General features: G+C 43.3%; 1 protein-coding gene across 1 annotated transcript; it reads right to left on the bottom strand.

Moving 5' to 3' along the window:
- Nucleotides 1-3608: 3608 nt before the first annotated feature.
- On the bottom strand, nt 3609-8785 carry LOC112076675 (leucine-rich repeat serine/threonine-protein kinase 1-like). The gene is made up of 5 exons (XM_070441414.1): nt 8774-8785; nt 8566-8687; nt 5081-5208; nt 4679-4852; nt 3609-3676 (listed from the first exon to the last, which is right to left on the bottom strand). Exons 1-5 carry the CDS (start codon nt 8783-8785, stop codon nt 3609-3611), a joined length of 504 nt encoding a protein of 167 aa, XP_070297515.1.
- Nucleotides 8786-20473: the final 11688 nt, after the last annotated feature.

Here is a 20473-nt window from a genome sequence, read left to right as displayed (position 1 = left end):
TCTAAATGTTCAGTTCTGAAAGGACTGGATTGGTGAAAGGAATATGGTGGAAGCTCAATGGAGAGCTGGGTGGAACCATCCAGCTTACACCTATCCAGTCCTTATAGATTTGTGACCATTGTCGGCGTAGAGGCAAGAAGGTACTAGGTATTGAAATGGAAAGTGGTCATGTCTTTTAAAATCATACAGACTCCTCTCAGCGAAGCTTCACTACCTCCTTTGCCCTCTTGTATTCAGAGAACTTGAGTGATGGTTTTGAAACGATCTTCTGGATGATGTGAGTCATTGATTGGTGTTTCCCCCCTCTGTAGAAGCACTGTCGAGCCTCATCCAACGCCATCGAGAGTCTTCCCAATACCATCTCCATCTTCTGGAGAACTCAGCTGCAGGAGGTGGATTTCTCGGACAACGTCATCAAGGAGCTGCCCTCCTATATATTCGAGCTGGAGGTAAGGATGGGTAGCACTACCATTGTTTGGCCTAGGCTTCAGCTCAGTGGCTAACAGGGTTTTGGAGTTTGCACATGTAATTCAGGTTTCAAATATTTGGGCAGTCTGAGCTGTACAATATCACAGGTTCAATACCTGGGCTATTATGCGCAGCTCAAAACCCTGTTAGCCCACTGAGCTAAAGCCTAGACCAAAGCAGCTTAACAACAGTTTCCTACATGGTGGTTCATGGCTGATTCTGTTTGGGCCTGGCTAGAAACATTGAATTTGTTGACTTGATGGGTCTAACCTAAATAAACCTCCCTAAACCTCCATAAGCTTTACTGTATTTGGGCGACCAGACCAAATTCACATAGAAATGTGTGTTATAGATCTCACTCATTAAAAGCAAGTCTAAGAAGCAGTAAATCAGTTCTATGTATGCTATTTCTATGCTTCCCGTTCTTAAGTTTATTTTTTGTCTTATACTTTTGGTTTTGTACACCAGCTTCAAATACTTGAAAATACAATATTTTGGGTTATTGAAAATATATTTCACAGCAGTTTAGATGTACAATGATTCTATACTCTGATTTTTCTGTCACATAAACTGAAATTAGGCAAATATTAGAATTTTAGCAATGAGAAATGGCTGAGGGATCTCTGCATATTGAACCTTTTTAAGTAACACTCAGAAGAGGAGGATTTCTGTATTAAACCTGTAGTTTACCCAATGACCTGAAGGTGGCACTGCTGTACTACTCTGCAGTCAGTGAACCCCAACTGAAACAATGATTCAAATCAAATGTGATTAGTCACATGGCTGAATACAACCTTACAGTCAAATTCTTACTTACGAGCCCCTAACCAACAGTGCAGTGAAAAATATATGAATAAGAAATAAAAGAAACAAGTAATTAAAGAGCAGCAAGTAAAAACAATAGCGAGACTATATACAGGGGGGTACCGGTACAGAGTCAATGTGCGGGGGCACCGGTTAGTTGAGGTAATATGTACATGTAGGTAGATTTATTAAAGTGAATATGCATAGTTGATAACAATAGCAGTGGTGTAAAAGAGGGGGGCAATGCAAATAGTCTGCGTGACCCATTTGATGTAGAGTCTTATGACTTGGGGGTAGAAGTTGTTTAGAAGCCTCTTGGACATAGACATTGGCGCTCTGGTACCGCTTGCTGTGTGGTAGCAGAGAGAATAGTCTATGACTAGGGTGACTAGAGCTTTGACTATTTTTAGGGCCTTCCCTTGACACAACCCTGGTATATGAGGTCCTGGATGGCAGGAAGCTTGGCCCCAGTGATGTACTGGCCGTAGGCAACTACCACTGTAGTGCCTTGCGGTTGGAGGCCAAGCAGTTGCCATAACAGTCAGTGATGCAACCAGTCAGGATGCTCTCGATGGTGCAGCAGAATCTTTTGAGGATCTGAGGACCCATGCCAAATCGTTTCAGTCTCCTGAGGGGAATAGGTTTTGTTGTGCCCTTTTCACGACTGTCTTGTATATGCTCGGGCCATGTTAGTTTGTTGGTGATGTGGACACCAAGGGACTTGACGCTCTCACCTGCTCCACTACAGCCCCGTCGATGAGAATGGGGGCGTGATCGGTCCTCTTTTCTCCTGTAGTCCACAACATCTCCTTTGCATCGATCACGTTGAGGGAGAGGTTGTTGTCCTGGTACAACACGGCCAGGTCTCTGACCTCCTCCCTTAGGCTGTCTCGTCGTTGTCGGTGATCAGGCTACCACTGCAGTCATGAGTGAACAAGGAGTACAGGAGGGGATTGAGCACGCACCCCTGAGGGCCCTGTGTTGAGGAATCAGCGTGCGCGGATGTATTGTTACCTCCCTTACCACCTGGGGGCGGCCCGTCAGGAAGTCCAGGATCCAGTTGCAGAGGAGGTGTTTAGTCTCAGGGTTCTTAGCTTATTGATGAGCTTTGAGGGCACTATGGTGTTGAACGCTGAGCTGTAGTCAATGAAAGAGCATTCTCACATAGGTGTTCCTTTGTCCAGGTGGGAAAGGGCAGTGTGGAGTGCAATAGAGATTGCATCAATTCTGGATCTGTTGGGGCGGTATGTAAATTGGAGTGGTCAGGGTTCTGGGATAATGGAGTTGATGTTTATTTCATTTCACCTTTATTTAACCAGGTAGGCCAGTTGAGAACAAGTTCTCATTTACAACTGTGACCTGGGCAAGATAAAGCAAAGCAGTGTGACAAAACAACAATACAGAGTTACACATGGGATAACAAACATACAGTCAATAACACAATAGAATGTGAGCCATGACCAGCCTTTCAAAGCACTTCATGTCTACAGACGTGAGTCCTACGCGTCGGTAGTGTCTTGTCTTTGGAATCATTCAATTGAAGACTGTTATTTTATCAAATCAATTCTCTGTAATTATTATTACGTGATTAACTAATCATGTAAATGTAATTAACTAGGAAGTCGGGGCACCAAGGAAAATCTTCAGATTACAAAGTTTATAATTTTCCTAATATACATTTTCAGATATTTTAATATTGATCAATTAGTCTTCTAATTAATGAATTATTCTTTACCTCACGTTAGTCTCATTCCAAACGTCGTAAATTGTTATCTGCACGAACCCAGCCTTCACTAGAATCATTCATACATCAATTGTTTTAATCATTTATTTACTAACTAACTAAATAATCACAGAAATGCACAAACAAACAAACAGTAGATGGTTACAAGGAAATGATAGGGAATGTTTTCTAGTGGGCTAAACCGATATGCCGGCTTGGTTGGTTAAGGGAAAGTGGGTGTGGACTGAGAAGGCCGGGAAAAGACCAGAGTCACTACACAGTTGATAATTATTATAATTGAAATGCTAATCCTTTGTTGACTTAGTTAACTTTAAAGGGAATTGGATCTCTCTTTCATTAAACAGTTTAAAATCACATTACATAATTTCACAAATAGTTTCATCTTTACTCATTCATTTTATACAATAAATAGATGCAAATCTCATAACGGAAACACTTGTATAAACAGAGTTATGTAATGTGGCTGTATTGTCACAAACATTAACAAAATGGACCGGTCGTGGCTGGATTCTCCACCGCCGTTTATACACATTCTCCAAACATGGATATTGTTCAGTTCTCAAGCTCTGTGAGGTAGAAGAAGTTCTTTGTTCTACTGTGAACCCCTCTCCTCGATACGCATGGCCGGGGGGAAGAGACTCTCCTCATGGAATTTACGACCTGAGATAACAGGGGTGTAGGGGGAAGAGAGAGGTGGTGAGAGAGAGGGGAGGGTACTCGCTATACCCAAGTGGCCACGTCATGACAGTAAGTCATTTAGGCAGGTTACCTAATGTTCTTGGGTAGCAGGGACTATGGTGGTCTGCTTAAAACATGTTGGTATTACAGACTCGGACAGGGAGAGGTTGAAAATGTCAGTGAAGACACTTGCCAGTTGTCAGCGCATGCTCGCAGTAACGTCTTGGTAATCATCTGACCCTGCGGCCTTGTGAATGTTGACCTGTTAAAGGTCTTACTCAAATCTGCTGCAGAGAGCGTGATCACACAGTCTTCATAACAGCTGGTGCTCTCGTGCATGTTTCAGTGTTTATTTACCTCAACAGCGAGCATAGAAGTAGTTTAGCTCGTCTGGTAGGCTTATGTCACTGGGGCAGCTCTCAGCTGTGCTTCCCTTTGTAGTCTGTAATGGTTTGCAAGCCTGACATCTCCGACGAGCGTCAAGAGCCGGTAGTACGATACGATCTTAGTCCTGTATTGACGTTTCTCCACTTTGAATGGTTCATCGGCGGGCATAGTGGGATTTCTTATGAGCTTAGAGTCCTCTCCTTGAAATCGATCGAGTCCTGGTGCTTCCTGCTTTTAATTTTTGCTTGTAAGCAGGAATCAGGAAGATAGAATTATGGTGCAGATTTCCCAAATGGAGGGCGAGGGAGAGCTTTGTATGCATCTCTGTGTGTGGACTAAACGTGTCAGAGTTTTTTTTCCCCTCTGGTTGCATATGTAACATGCTGATAGAATTTGGTAAGACTGATTTAAGTTTCCCTGCATTAAAGTCCCCCTGCTACTAGGACCGGCCGCCTCTGGGTGAGCGTTTTCCTGTTTGCTTATGGCGGAATACAGCTCATTCAATGCTGTCTTAGTGCCATTCCATTCAGTCTGTTGGCGGTATGTAACAAGCTCAGAAAATACGATGAAAACTCTTAGGTAGATAGTGTGGTCTACAGCTTATTACCAGAGGGCAGGCCCAGGGGTCAGGGAAGCTGGTGAGTCTGTTCCGGCAGACTTTGAGGGAAGTGAGGGATTTGAAAGAGTGAAGAACAGCAGAGGGAAGACTGGTCAGACAGTTGTCAGACACATCCAGCTCCTCCAGCTTACGCAGACCGATCCAGTTAGTACCTGAGGAGGAGCAGAAGAGGGCAATCAATTCATTCATCAATCTTCATTTGTAGAAACCAAAACATTTTGTACAAGGTAGCAATACAATGTGCTTCACATTAACAAATAAAGACAAAATAGATAGCAGCGATAAACAATTTGAGATTAGAATAAAATCCTAAGAACCCTTCTAAGAACATACTGATATACATTTGTGCAAAGACCACTCTGACATGCGGTGGATCATACCATTAGGAATGTCAAATAGGGAGGTGAGCTTGTTCTTAGCAGCAGAGAGCCTCTGGACTCTGGTGAGATGGAGCAGTCCGGACGGCAGGCTGGTCAACTCATTCTGAGACAGATTCACCTGGCGAAGTCTACAGCAGGACAGGAGCAGAGAACGAACACACACGTCAGGATTAAGTGAGATGGTGAGGCTAACAATACAAGGGAGATCTGCAGAACAGCAGACTACAGATATTAGATACACAGAGTGTACAAAACATCAACAACTCTTCCCAGGACACAGACTGACCAGGTGAACCCAGGGGAAACATATGGTCCCTTATTGATCCATTTCAAATCAGTGTAGATGAAGGAGAGGAGACAGGTTAAAGAAGGATTTTTAAGCCTTGAGACAAGTGAGACATGGATTGTGTGTGTGTCTGCCATTCAGAGGGTGACTGGGCAAGACAAAACATCTAAGTGCATTTGAACAGGGTATGGTAGTAGATGCCAGGCACACTGGTTTGTGTCAAGAACTGCAATGCTTCTGGGTATTTCATGCTCAACAGTTTCCCATGTGTATCAAGAATTGTCCACCACCCAAAGGACATCCAACTTGACACAACTGTGGAAAGCATTGGAGACGACATGGGCCAGCATCCCTGTGGAATGCTTTCGACACCTTGTAGAGTCCATCCCCCAACGAATTGAAGCTGTTCTGAGGGCAAAAGGGAGTGTGCAACTCCATATTAGGAAGGTGTTCCTAATGTCTGGTATACTCAGTGTAAATGTGTGTGTACACTGTACACACTGCAGTGGAGCTGTTTAACTGGAAGTCCCCACAAGAATAGTAAACGAACAAAACGTTAACCAACTGGGGACATTTTGTTAGTCAAATGCTATTTCCAGGGTGTTTAAGGTTAAGTTTAGGTTTAGGGTTAGAAGCTAGGTTAAGGGTTAAGGTTAGGTTTACAGGTTAAGGAAAATAGTATTTTGAATGGGACTGAATTGTGTGTTCTCACAAGGGGGTTGTGTGTGTGTGTGTGTGTGTGTGTGTGTGTGTGTGTGTGTGTGTGTGTGTGTGTGTGTGTGTGTGCTAGGGCTGGCTGATATGAAACCTCTCGCTTCCCCTCTGTTTACACACACAGACCAAGCCCCTCCCCCTGCCACTCACAACAAAAAAGACTAAAGATCACTTCTTCTTCTCTGACAAGCGGTTTCAACTCGCTATTTGTGTTTGGTCCAACAGAATGGGTCGTATGCACACTGAAACACATTGAGACACTATATTACTGTAATGGAGGAGACTTAACCTGAAGACTGAAACACATTGAGACATTATTTACTGTAATGGAGGAGACTTAACCTGGAGACTGAAACACATTGAGACATTATATTACTGTAATGGAGGAGACGTTAACCTGGAACTGAAACACATTGAGACATTATATTACTGTAATGGAGGAGACTTAACCTGGACACTGAAACACATTGAGACATTATATTACTGTAATGGAGGAGAGTTAACCTGGAGACTGAACACATTGAAACATTATATTACTGTAATGGAGGAGACGTTAACTGGACACTGAAACACATTGAGACATTATATTACTGTAATGGAGGAGACGTTAACCTGGGAACTGAAACACATTGAGACATTATATTACTGTAATGGAGGAGACGTTAACCTGGACACTGAAACACATTGAGACATTATATTACTGTAATGGAGGAGAGTTAACCTGGAGACTGAAACACATTGAGACATTATATTACTGTAATGGAGGGAGTTAACCTGGACACTGAAACACATTGAGACATTATATTACTGTAATGGAGGAGACGTTAACCTGGAGACTGAAACACATTGAGACATTATATTACTGTAATGGAGAGAGTTAACCTGGAACTGAAACACATTGAGACATTATTTACTGTAATGGAGGAGAGTTAACCTGGAGACTGAAACACATTGAGACATTATATTACTGTAATGGAGGAGACGTTAACCTGGAGACTGAAACACATTGAGACATTATATTACTGTAATGGAGGAGACGTTAACCTGGAACTGAAACACATTGAGACATTTATTTACTGTAATGGGGGAGATGTTAACCTGGAGACTGAAACACATTGAGACATTATATTACTGTAATGGGAGAAGTTAACCTGGAGACTGAAACACATTGAGACATTATATTTACTGTAATGGAGGAGATGTTAACCTGGAGACTGAAACACATTGAGACATTATATTACTGTAATGGAGGAGACGTTAACCTGGAGACTGAACACATTGAGACTATATATTACTGTAATGGAGAGATGTTAACCTGGACACTGAAACACATTGAGACATTATATTACTGTAATGGAGGAGACGTTAACCTGGAACTGAAACACATTGAGACATTATTTTACTGTAATGGAGGAGATGATGGAGACTGAAACACATTGAGACATTATATTACTGTAATGGAGGAGATGTTAACCTGGAGACTGAAACACATTGAGACATTATATTACTGTAATGGAGGAGACGTTAACCTGGAACTGAAACACATTGAGACATTATTTTTACTGTTAATGGAGGAGACGTTAACCTTTCTAACCATACCCTGTTTATGTCTCAACTACTCAGATTGAGAGCGGAACAGACACTGCTAAAACGAGAGTATCGATAAACATTGATTCTGGAAATGTAACGCTCAGTTTGTTGCGCGTAGCATTGCGGTACCACGTACCGCTAGCAGCATACTAGCTATCTAGTTTGTGTTTTATAATGTGCAATAAGCATAAAAACACAATTATATAGAATTGGCAACTCTTCTCATTCTGAGAAAGAAGGTAGGCCACTTGATTTCAACACTGAAAAAGTTGACAGGCTAGCATGCTGTTAAACAGTTGGAGAGGACAGAAGGGTGTGTTCATAACAATTCAACTGTTCTACCTTGTTAGACAGCAAACAGATCCAAGTTGGTTAAACTTGAAATTTAATATTAGCTGGCTAGCACGTGGGCTTGTGCTTGAGAGTTTGTTGAGGACCGGTGTTCATTTTCTATAACACCTGCTACAACAAGTTAGTCATTATTAGTGAATTTGCATAATGCATGGTTCTGGTTAAATTGTGTAACAAAAAGGTCATTTTCATACAGACTTGAAAGCCAATCAGTGATTATTGCAAAAAAGCAGGTTAAACTATTTTGATAAAATAATGAAATGATTAGTCGTATGGTTGTGTAAGGCTTATAATTAGCCTGTATAATTTCACAAACCCTGAAGTATTAGATTATTGCCTGACTGCAGTGTATTTGACCTTTAAATCCTACAACAAAGCTATTATAGAGAAAATATGTTTAAAAGATATCATGAATCATCCATAAGTTAGAAAAAAATCTAGATAGGATTTTTAGGCCATACCGACAGCCCTAGTGTGTGTGTGTGTGTGTGTGTTGTGTGTGGTGTGTGTGTCATACCAACCTATCTGTGAATGTGGAGCACACCTGGAACAGATGATCTCCTGTGAGCTCTGTGCTGTGTGCAGCTCTTTGAACAGGTTGTTGGAGAGGTCTAGGGTCCGGAGCTGTATGAGCCCCCAGGGAACCACGGAGGCAGGGAGCTGAGGCTGTTACACGACAGGTCCAGGTGGGAGATACGGGACGACACGTCCATGAACCAGTCCAGCTCCAACCACGGCAGCTTCAGACTGACCAACGGCCACATAGTAGCTAGAGCGGGAGAGAGGAAACAACATGTTGGCTGACGTTTTTATGGTGCACACAGCACACACACACACACACACACACACACACACACACACACACACACACACACACACACACACACACACACACACACACACACACACACACACACACACACACACACACACACCACACACACACACACACACACACACACACACACACGTCTGGCCTGCCAACACACTGGGTAAAACATAACACATTCACAGAGAGAAAAATAACATACGCAGACACACAAGAGACACACAAACACAAACGCAGCCACACACACATAAACGCAGGCAAGCGCAGACACACACACACAAACGCAGACCACACACACACAAACGCAGCCACACACACACATAAACGCAGGCAAACGCAGACACACACACACAAACGCAGACACACACACAAACGCAGACACACACAAACGTAGCCACACACACATAAACGCAGGAAACGCAGACACACACACACAAACGCGACCAACACACAAACGCAGACACACACACACACAAACAAACACCTCCCCTCAGTTACCTTTTCTCCCGCTGGTTCTGTGTGTGTGTCTGCTTCTTCTAACAGTCGTTGTTCAACGAGCAGTCTGCTGAAGGCTGGATAATCCATCAGGGTGTAGGAGGACAGGCCAGCGCCATTCTGCAGCAGGAATCTAGCTATCTCCTCATTACCTACATAGAACACAAGTTAGACGGACGTTCTGAACAGACCCCTGGTCTAAGATAACGGGAAGTCTCCTCATCTCTCCACCAATATGCCCAGAGTAGGCTGAAGTTGCTCATAGACACTGATTTTGAGTGAGTTTTGCATTTTCCCTTCTAATGTGTTAAGCGTAGGGGAAGCTGATCCTACATCATAAAGCCAGAATAAGGAAGTGAGTTGGAGGTTGAATTGGAGACACAGTAGAGTAGGAGGAATCCCCGTCTGCTGTTTTCAGCCTGACAACACACCACAGTAGGAATGTCTAACTCTAACATTTGGTCCACGTGGCTAATATGTAAGCGTACATCAAATCTAATCAATCATTGCAAACTATTGCTGTTATTGGGGTGTAGAAAAATGCTGGTGTTCCTAGCTCCAACAGTGCAGTAATATCTAATAATGCGAGAAATAATTTTTACAAAAAATGAAAACGCAAGATACAGTGCAAACTTCTATACTTGACTGTGTTCTCTACTTTTGTGTGAGGCGTGTGTGCGTGTGGGCTATGTGTGAGGTATTTGTAGGCTGTGTTGTGTTGTGTGTTGTATGTAAATACACACTATTGTTCAAAAATTGGGGTCACTAGAAATGTCTTGTTTTTGAAAGATAAGCACTTTTTTTGTCCATTAAATAACATAAATTGATCAGAAATACAGTGTAGACATTGTTAATGTTGTAAATGACTATTGTAGCTGGAAACGGCCCATTAGAGGCCCATTATCAGCAACCATCACTCCTGTGTTCCAATGGCAGTTCTGTTAACTAATCCAAGTTTATCATTTTAAAACTAATTGACATTAGAAAACCCTTTTGCAATATGTTAGCACAGCCGAAAACTGTTGTGCTGATTAAAGAAACAATAAAACTGGCCTTCTTTAGACTAGTTGAGTATCTGGAGCATCAGCATTTGTGGGTTCGATTACAGGCTCAAAATGGCCGAAAACAAAGAACTTTCTTCTGAAACTGTCAGCCTATTCTTGTTTGAGAAATGAAGGCTATTCCATACGGAAATTACTGAAGATCTCTACAACGCTGTGTTTACTCCTTCACAGAACAGCGCAAACGGCCTACCAGAATAGAAAGAGCTGGGACCCCGGTGCACAACTGAGCAAGAGGAAAAGTACATAGAGTGTCTAGTTTGAGAAACCGATGCCTCACAAGTCCACAACTGGCAGCTTCATTAAATAGTACCCGCAAAAAAACAGTCTCAACAACAGTAAGAGGCGACTTCTTGGCAATTCTTGCTGGAATAGCCTTCATTTCTCAGAACAAGAATAGACTGACGAGTTTCAGATGAAAGCTTCTTTGTTTCTGGCATTTGAGCTGTAATCGAACCACAAGATCTTCGATGCTCCAGATGCTAACATAATTGCCAAAGGGTTTTCTAATGATCAAATAGCCTTTTAAAAATAAACTTGGATTAGCTAACACAATGTGCCATTGGAACACAGGAGTGATGGTTGCTGATAATGGGCCTCTGTACGCCTATGTGGATATTCCATAAAAAATCACCATTTCTAGCTACAATAGTCATTACAACACTACACTGTCTACACTGTATTTCTGATCAATTTATGTAATTTAATGGACAAAAAATGTGCTTATCTTGCAAAAACAAGGACATTTCTAAGTGACCCCAAACTTTTGAACGGTAGTGTATGTGTGGCGTATGTGTGCACATGTACAGTATGTGTGTATGTGGAGTACATGTACACTGTGTCTTGCTGTCTACCTGCGCGTGCAGCAGCGTAGAGAGGCAGCCCCGTGATGACAGCAAACTCCTCCTGGTGGATGGCACAGTCCTCAACGTCGGCATGGTAACCCTGCACCAACATTCTAACCACCTCCAGGTGACCCTGTTGGCACGCCGACACCAACATCCAGTTCAGCAGATCTCTGTGGACACACGGACCTGAGAGAGACATGCAATCTGTTTATCATCTACTAATATGATTACTACACAGACAGACGAACAGACACAAATGCACCACATCTCACACATACACACACACTTTCAAAACAATACATGCAATCTGTTACTATCATTAACTACTACAACTACACACACACAGGTGGAAAATGTCACACACACACACACACCACCACACACACACACACACACACACACACACAGCATTGTCACCTGGTAGTGAGTCGAGCAGCTCTCTGACCAGACTGACATGTCCATAGTGTGCAGCCAGGATGGCAGGGTTTCCCTCCGACGGCTCCAGGGGCAGGGGCACACGGGCCTCATGGAGGAGGTAACTCACGCTCTCCGCATCACCATACTGGGTGGCCACACACAAGAGACGCAGCTGAGGAAGGGACGGGAATAYGACAAGTTAGTATATTAGCAGATAGTCAASTTTTGTTCAAGTCCACCTCTCCACCTCTACCATAGGCTCCACCTTAGRTGATCTGTAGCCAACTCTTCATTCATTGTCATGCTATACAGTTGGGAGCAGGGGGACATTTKATTTCAATCACAGTCAATCCAGGAAGTACACTGAAATTCCAATTCCTATTCTCTTKAATGTTTTTCAATGAGGAACATTTGGAATTGGAATTTGGTGTCGTTTCTGAATTGATTGGAATTGAAATGGAATTGACCCCAACCCTGGTTGGGAGCATTCAAAAGTTACCATGTACTGCAGCCTGTGTTGCCAATTTAGCAACTTTGTCGCTATATTTAGCTAGTGTTCGGATCCCTCCAGCTACCTTTAAGGAAGTTTTGACACCAAGGGTTACTATGGTTTTGATAGCATTTAGTGACTTTTCCCACTCAATTCTGCAGCAAATTGGTGCTGTGACTTCGTTGCAGCAACGGRAAAATGTKATCTAGCGACAAATCAAGGAGCTAATAGCTATTCTCACTGAATATATGTTGGCAACAATATCTGCAGCTAGGTAAAAACATGAGCATCAACGTTGATGTAATGGCACCATCAGGTGGGCAATCAACAATGTACGACCAATAGATGAGTTAGCCACAACACATCCAGTATGGAACGAGGCAACAATAGATGAGTTAGCCACAGCACATCCAGTATGGAACGAGGCGACAATAGATGAGTTAGCCACAGCACATCCAGTATGGAACGAGGCGACCAATAGATGAGTTAGCCACAGCACATCCAGTATGGAACGAGGCGACCAATAGATGAGTTAGCCACAGCACATCCAGTATGGAACGAGGCGACCAATAGATGAGTTAGCCACAGCCACATCCAGTATGGAATGAGGCGACCAATAGATGAGTTAGCCACAGCACATCCAGTATGGAACGAGGCGACCAATAGATGAGTTAGCCACAACACATCCAGTATGGACAGAGGCGACCAATAGATGAGTTAGCCACAACACATCCAGTATGGAACGAGGCTACCTCTACAACACCTGGATAAGGTGTTAGTTGAGGCTAAAATAGAATTAGGGCTGTCCTCAACTAAAGAAAAAATATTGGTTGACGAAAGTTGTTTTTCTTTTGTCCAATCGATTTGTCAAAATTTTAAGCCTGTATTTTTCCATTTATAGACACACCCTACGTGTTTTAATAAAATCAACTATATGTATTGACTTGTCTGATGCTTTAAGCTTACGGTTTGATGAAATAAGAATGCCTCAAGAGGGCACCAGAGATCTAGATAACAGAAGACCTTAACCTGACCCAACTATTCTCCTCCCGCTCCTGCTGGCTTTCGCAGATTATGCCGTTACTCTCCTGAAGTTGCCGGTAATAGGCTGCAGGAGGACTCGGCAACTTTCTCATGTGGAATGCCATTTTTATCTTACCATTTCTACCGATTGCGTGCCAGTTATGATTTTCATAAACACATTTTCGTGAAACAGTTTAATTTAATTTATAAAATCTTCATATCTCAAAATCATTGTCATGTGGTTAATCAAAATTCTATCCAAAAGAAAATGATAAACCTAAAAAGTAACTTCTATTGCCATTGCCAACTATGTAAATAGCCTACATAAAGCCAAACAGTACCAGCCACACAATGAGTACCCGAACCTATTTCAGTCCAAGTCAAGCACTGATAGAAGTAATCAGGTAGTCCTATTTTATGCCGTTTCCACTGGTCAGAGCATGACATTTTTCCCTTTCACGCTGAGTGGTTATGAAAGGGAGAGAGCTGGAAAGATTTTTCAAATACATTAAGGAACTATTGTATTTCTAATTAATATAAAAACAGACTTTGTTTGCTTGCGTTTTAAGGTGAAGAAAACTTTACTTTGAGAGCTCCACAGGTCATTCGTGGTGGTGCGTTAAGCCAATCAGAAATAATCAGATCCCCAAATGGGCACGTTTATATACATTTGCTCGCAGGCCAGGTAGCCTATAGGCCTACTTATATGCGTGCGCGTTCTTACTCAACATTGACAGGAGCGCTCCAAACAAAAGACAATGACTAAATTGACAAAACTTGTAAATGGAATGAAATAAACCAAAACTTGTTTCTCASAAGTGTAGCACAGGTTGTGCCCTCTGAAAACAATGTGTCCACTCAGACAATGAGAACAGGAAGACTGCAATAATAATATTGAATGCATTAACAGAAATGACCGTAACCAAAGTAACAAACATGGTAGATGAGACATTATATTCATTTACGGTCAATGTACTACTGGTGATATGTAAATGGAGAAGTGATATAAACTAACAAACGCAAACAATTCACACAATGAATTTATGAAACAATGAATGTGCACAAATTGGCGGGAGAGAGCGCATTCTGTAGAGAGAAGTGCATTGTACATCTGGGCGCTGCATTGGCCATGCAGCCTTTACGGTGAAACGGCCTCAGCAGTAGTCGGGGTATTCATACTTCTTGCGCTTCGTGGAGCAGTGCAGAGCTGCTGTCAAGGAAGTGAGTTTGTGTTTTCTACAGGATGTACCGCCCCTCCACCTACTGTCAACCAATCATGTCAATGCGGAGCGACACAGAACCCACCYCATTGTTACAAAATGTGGAAAGCGCATGGCGATGTGGTACAGTGCTTGATTTGGCCTTTGCATGCCTCTGCAGGCGCCYCAATTGCGTCACACCATCCATATAGAGCCACCGACCACATTTGTTGGATCAAGCAAAAACTGAAAATGAAATGTACATTTCAGAGTTATAGAAAAATGCKATTTTCAGGGAACAAGTAATGGGTTAAKYKCTTACAGCTGTTCTGCAGCAATGGAAGTAAATTAAGCCTTGAAAGTTGATGCTAACAATTCCTACAGGCGTCCCAACTTTTGTTGATTACTTACAAACCCTCTGTCTGTATAAAAGCAGTGTTGGAACAGACTGTGTTACTACACCCTCTTAAGCATTATTTGGACAGTATTGTACTGCAGGAAGTAGTATATTGATATCATAATGGGGAGAAAAAGGCAATTAACAAAGGAAGACAGAAATACCAGTATAACCCTTAAAAGTGTAGGTCTTTCCTAGAAAAGAAAGAAAGCCGAGGTGTCAGTGAGTACAGTTTCCTACACCATCAAAAGGCACTTGGAAACTGGAGGAAATTCAGACAGGAAGAGGTCTGGCAGACCCAAAGCCACAACAGAATCAGAAGAAAAGTTTCTGAGAGTCAACAGCTTGTGTGACAGGCGGCTCACAGGACAACAGCTTCAAGCTGTTCTGTGAAGGGAGTAGTACACAGCGTTGTATGAGATCTCCAGTTTCTTGGCAATTTCTCACATGGAATAGCCTTCATTTCTCAGAACAAGAATAGGCTGACGAGTTTCAAAAGAAAGTTGTTTGTTTCTGGCCATTTTGAGCCTGTAATCGAACCCACAAATGCTGATGCTCCAGATACRKAACWAGTCTAAAGAAGGACAGTTTTATTACTTCTTTAAATCAGCACAGCAGTTTTCAGCTGTGCTAACATAATTGCAAAACGGTTTTCTAATGATCAATTAGCCTTCTAAAATAAAAACTTGGATTAGCCAACACAATGTGCCATTGGAACACAGGAGTGATGGTTGCTGATAATGGGCCTCTGGTCATGCCTAACTTAACAATGTCTACACGTGTTTCTCTCGATACATGTTATGTTATTTTAATGGACCAAAAAAAAAGGTGCTTTTCTCGTATGCGTTACTGCTTGACTAAAACATCTCGGGCGATCAACAGCCTAATGACCAAACAATTGACCAGTCGACTAATAGAATACTGTGCTCACTGACTGTTGTTCTCTAAGGCCAGAGTTGACCTGATCTCTGTTCTCATTCCCACAGAAACCACAGACAGTTCCTATGCTGAACTTTGTGATTGTATTGTAGGCACTAGATGGAGTGTAACTGTGTTTGAAGTATTGATATATATAAACTGTATCGACCGACTGAATACTTGTTAGATTCCTTTGTGCACTAGCAGTTTGCACACTGTTGTTGGTGCCTACTTCTTACGTAAAGGCTTCTTAAGACATGGAGAGAGTGCCAAGCTGCTTTCAAGCACACCTCGTTCATCTATAATTCCTGGATTACCACTGGCCGACATAAGTACCACTGGCAGCTTAAGTACCAATACGCCTGGCACATAAGGTAGCAACTGGCCAACATAAGTAGCACTGGCCGACATAAGTACGCCGACTGGCGACATAAGTAGCACTAGCCGACATAAGCAGCACTGGCGACCATTGTGTGAGGAAAGCCTAAAAGTAGCAGTATGATCAAGCGTGACAGGGATTTAGGGTACAAAGACAGAAGCCATGTAAATTTAAAAAAACCAGTCTCCTTTTTCAATCTGACACACACATTGGTTTATAGGCAATGTATGAATTAACATTATCTCCAGCCAACCTTGTCATTACCAGGTTCAGAACATGGCAAGTAACTGGGTCTCCATTCTCCAGTCAACCTGCTTAATTTCGACATGCTACTGCAGGTCCTCTCCCCACGTCAACGTGATTCACAGTTTAGAGGCAGTAACTGGGTCTCCTTATTCCCAGTCAACCTGTATTACCAGTTTCAGGAACCATGGGCAGTAACTGGGTCTCCATATCCCAGTCAACCTGATTACCCAGTTCTCAGGAACATTGCAGTAACTGGCTCCATATCTCCAGTCAACCCTTTTTATGTTTACCAGTTCCAGGAACATGGCAGTAACTGGGTCTCCATATCTCAGCACCTGATTACCCAGTTCTCAGGAACATGGCATTAACTGGGTCTCCATAGCTCCAGCCAAACCTGTCATTACAGTTCATCAGAACATGCAGTAACTGACGGTCTCCATATCCTCCAGCCAACCTGTAATTACCAGTTTCGAGGAACACTGACAGTACCACTGCGCTGTCCCATAATCTCCGTTCACACCTGTATTACCATTTCTTCAGGAACATCGGCAGTAACTGGGGTCTCCCCAATCTCCAGTCAACCATGTATTACCAGTTCCAGGACATGGCAGTAACTGGTGCCCATATCTCCAGGTCAACCTGTATTACCCCAGTCTCATCACGACATGGCCGTACTGGGTATCCCACTATCTCCAGTAAACCTGTCAATACGCTTCTCAGGAACATGCCCCAGTAAACTGTGGTCTCCAATCACCAGATCAACCCTGTATTACCAGTTCTCAGGATATCGGCAGTACTGGGTCTCCATATCCCAGTCAACCTGTACTTACCAGTTCTCAGGAACATGGCAGTAACACTGGGTCTCCAGTATCTCAGTCCAACCTGTATTACCCAGTTCCAGGAACATGCAGTAACTGGGTCTCCTTATCTTCCAGCCAACCTGTGATTACCAGTTTCAGAGAACATGCAGCTAACTGGCGTCTCATATCCCAGCTCAACCTGTATTACCCAGTTCTCAGGAAACATGCAGTAACGGGTCTCCATATCCTCCAAGTCAACCTGTATTACCAGCTCTCTCATGGAACCATTGGGCAGTAACTGGGTCTTCCATATCTCCCAGTCAACCTGTATTACCAAGTTCTCAGGAACCATGGCATAACTGGGTCTCCTATCATTCCCCAGCAAACCTGTATTACCAGTTTCAGGAAACATGGCAGTACACTGGTCTCTATATCCCCAAGCCAAACCTGTATTACCATTCTTCAGAACATGCACGTAACTGGTCTCCATATCTCCAGTCAACCTGTATTACCAGTTCTAGAATGGCAGTAACTGGGTCCATATCTCCAGTCAAACCTGTTATTACCAGTTCTCAGGAACATTGGCAGTAACTGGGTTCCATATCAACCTATTTCCAGTTGCAACCAGCTATGGGCTCATCTCCATACCCTGTTTAGTGTCAGGAACATAAAGCAGTAAACGGGTCTCTATATCTCCAGTCAACCTATATTACCATTCTCAGAACATGGCAGTAACTGGGTCTCCAGAATTTCCAGTCAAACCTGTATTACAGTTCTCAGGAACATGGCAGAACTGGGTCTCCATATCCCCAAGGCCAACCTGGGTATACCACGTCTCTCAGACCATGGCAGTACTGTCGGTCTCCATATCCAGTCCAACTTATTAACCCATCTTCAGGAACAGGCTAACGTCGCGTCTCTATATCCCCAGTCAACCTGTATCTACCAGTCTCAGGAACATGAGCCAGTAAAATGGGTCTCTATATCCCAGTACACCTGTATTACCCAGTTCTTCAGGAACATCGCAGTAACTGCGGTCTTAATATCTCCAGTCAACCTGTATTGACCAGTTCTCAGGAACATGCAGTAACTGGGTCTCCATATTTTCCAGTCAACCTGTATTACCAGTTCTCAGGAACATGGCAGTAACGTGGTCTCCATACTCCAGTCAACTGTATTACCAGTTTCTCAGGAACATGGCAGTAACTGGTCTCCATATCTCCAAGCAACCTGTTATTACCAGTTCTTCAGGAAAATGGCAGTACTGGTCTCCATATCTCCAGTCAACCGTATTACCAGTTCTCAGGAACCATGGCAGTAACTGGGTCTCCATATCTCCAGTCAACCTGTATTACCAGTTCTTCAGGAACATGGCAGTAACTCGGTCTCTATATCGTCAGTCAACCCTGTATTACCAGTTCACAGGAAACATGCAGTAACTGGGTCTCCATATCTCCAGTCAACCTGTATTACCAGTTCTCAGGAACATGGCCAGTAACTGGGTCTCCATATCTCCAGTCAACCTGTATTACCAGTTCTCAAGGAACATGGCAGTAACTGTCTCCATATCCCAGTCAACCTGTATTACCAGTTCTCAGGAACATGGCAGAACTGGGTCTCCATATCTTCCAGTCAACCTGTATTACCCAGTCTCAGGAACATGGCAGTAACTGGGTCTCCATATCTCCAGTCAAACCTGTATTACCAGTTCTCAGGACATGGCCAGTAACCTGGGTCTCCATATCTCCAGCCAAACCTGTATTACCAGTTCTCAGGAACATGGCAGTAACTGGGTCTCCATATCCCAGTCAACTGTATTACCAGTTCTCAGAACATGCAGTAACTGGGTCTCCATATCTCCAGGTCAACCTGTATTACCAGTTCTCAGAACATGGCATAACTGGTCTCTATATCTCCAGTCAACCTGTATTACCAGTTACAGGAACATGGCAGAAACTGGGTCTCCATATCTCCAGTCAACCTGTATTACCAGTTCTCAGGAACAAGGCAGAGTAACTGGGTTCTCCATATCTCCCAGTCAACCGGTATTACCAGTTCTCAGGAACATGGCAGTAACTGGGTCTCCTATTTCCAGTTCAACCTGTATTACCAGTTCTCAGAACATGGCAGTAACTGGGTCTCCATATCCCAGCACAACCTGTGATTACCAGTTCTCAGGAACATGGCAGTAAACTGGGTCTCCATATCTCCAGTCAACCTGATAACCAGTTCTCAGGAACATGGCATAAACTGGGTCTCTATATCCCCAGTCAACCTGTATAACCCATTCTCAGGAACATGGCATAACTGGGTCTCTATATCCCCAGTCAACCTGTATTACCAGTTGTCAGGAACATGGCAGTAACTGGGTCTCCATATCTCCAGTCAACCTTGATACCAGTCTCCAGAACAGGCAGAACTGGAGTCTCCATATCTGCCATCAACCTGTATTACCAGTTCTCCAGGAACATGCAGTAACTGGGTCTCCATATCTCCAGTCAACCTGTATTACCAGTTCTCAGGAACATTGCCAGTAACTGGGTCTCCATATCTCCAGTCAACCTGTATTACCAGTTCTCAGAACATGGCAGTAACTGGGTCTCCATACCTCCAGTCAACCTGTATTACCAGTTCTCAGGAACATGGCAGTAACTGGGTCTCCATATCTCCCAGTCAACCTGTTATATACCAGTTCTCAGGAACATGGCCAGTAACGGGCTCCATATCTCCAGTCAACCTGTATTACCAGTTTCTCAGAACATGGCAGTAACTGGTCTCTATATCCCCAGCCAACCTGTATTACCAGTTTCAGGAACATGGCCAGAACTGGGTCTCTATATCCCGATGTCAACCTGTATTACCAGTTCTCAGGAACAAGCAGTAACTGGGTCTCCATATTCTCCAGTCAACCTGTATACCAGTTCTCAGGAACATGCATTAACTGGGTCTCCATATCTCCAGTCAACCTGTATTACCAGTTCTCAAGGAACATGGCAGTAGTAACTGGGTCTCCATATCTCCAGCAACCTGTATTACCAGTCTCAGGAACATGGCAGTAACTGGTCTCTATACCCAGTCAACCTGTATTACCAGTCTCAGGAAACATGGCAGTAACTGGTCTCCTATATCCCCAGTCAACCTGTATTACCAGTTCTCAGGAACATTGCAGTAACTGGGTCTCTATATCCCCCAGTCACCTGTATTACCAGTTCTCAGGAACATGGCAGTAACTGGGTCTATATCCCCAGTCAACCTGTATTACCAGTTCTCAGGAACATGGCAGTAACTGGGTCTCCATATCTCCAGTCAACCTGTATACCAGTTCTCAGGAACATGGCAGTAACTGGGTC

This window comes from Salvelinus sp. IW2-2015, unplaced genomic scaffold (genome assembly GCF_002910315.2).
Source record: "Salvelinus sp. IW2-2015 unplaced genomic scaffold, ASM291031v2 Un_scaffold3920, whole genome shotgun sequence".
NCBI lineage: Eukaryota > Metazoa > Chordata > Actinopteri > Salmoniformes > Salmonidae > Salvelinus > Salvelinus sp. IW2-2015.
This window is presented reverse-complemented; position numbering and strand designations above follow the sequence as displayed.

Excerpts from the sequence above, each read along its gene's own strand:
- LOC112076675 (XM_070441414.1), bottom strand. Across the intron at positions 5,209-8,565 it reads CAGGAGATCATCTGTTCCAG|ACTTCGCCAGGTGAATCTGT; the intron begins GTGTGCTCCACA and ends GTCCTGCTGTAG. Across the intron at positions 3,677-4,678 it reads CTGCCCTCTGGTAATAAGCT|GTCGTAAATTCCATGAGGAG; the intron begins GTAGACCACACT and ends CTGTTATCTCAG.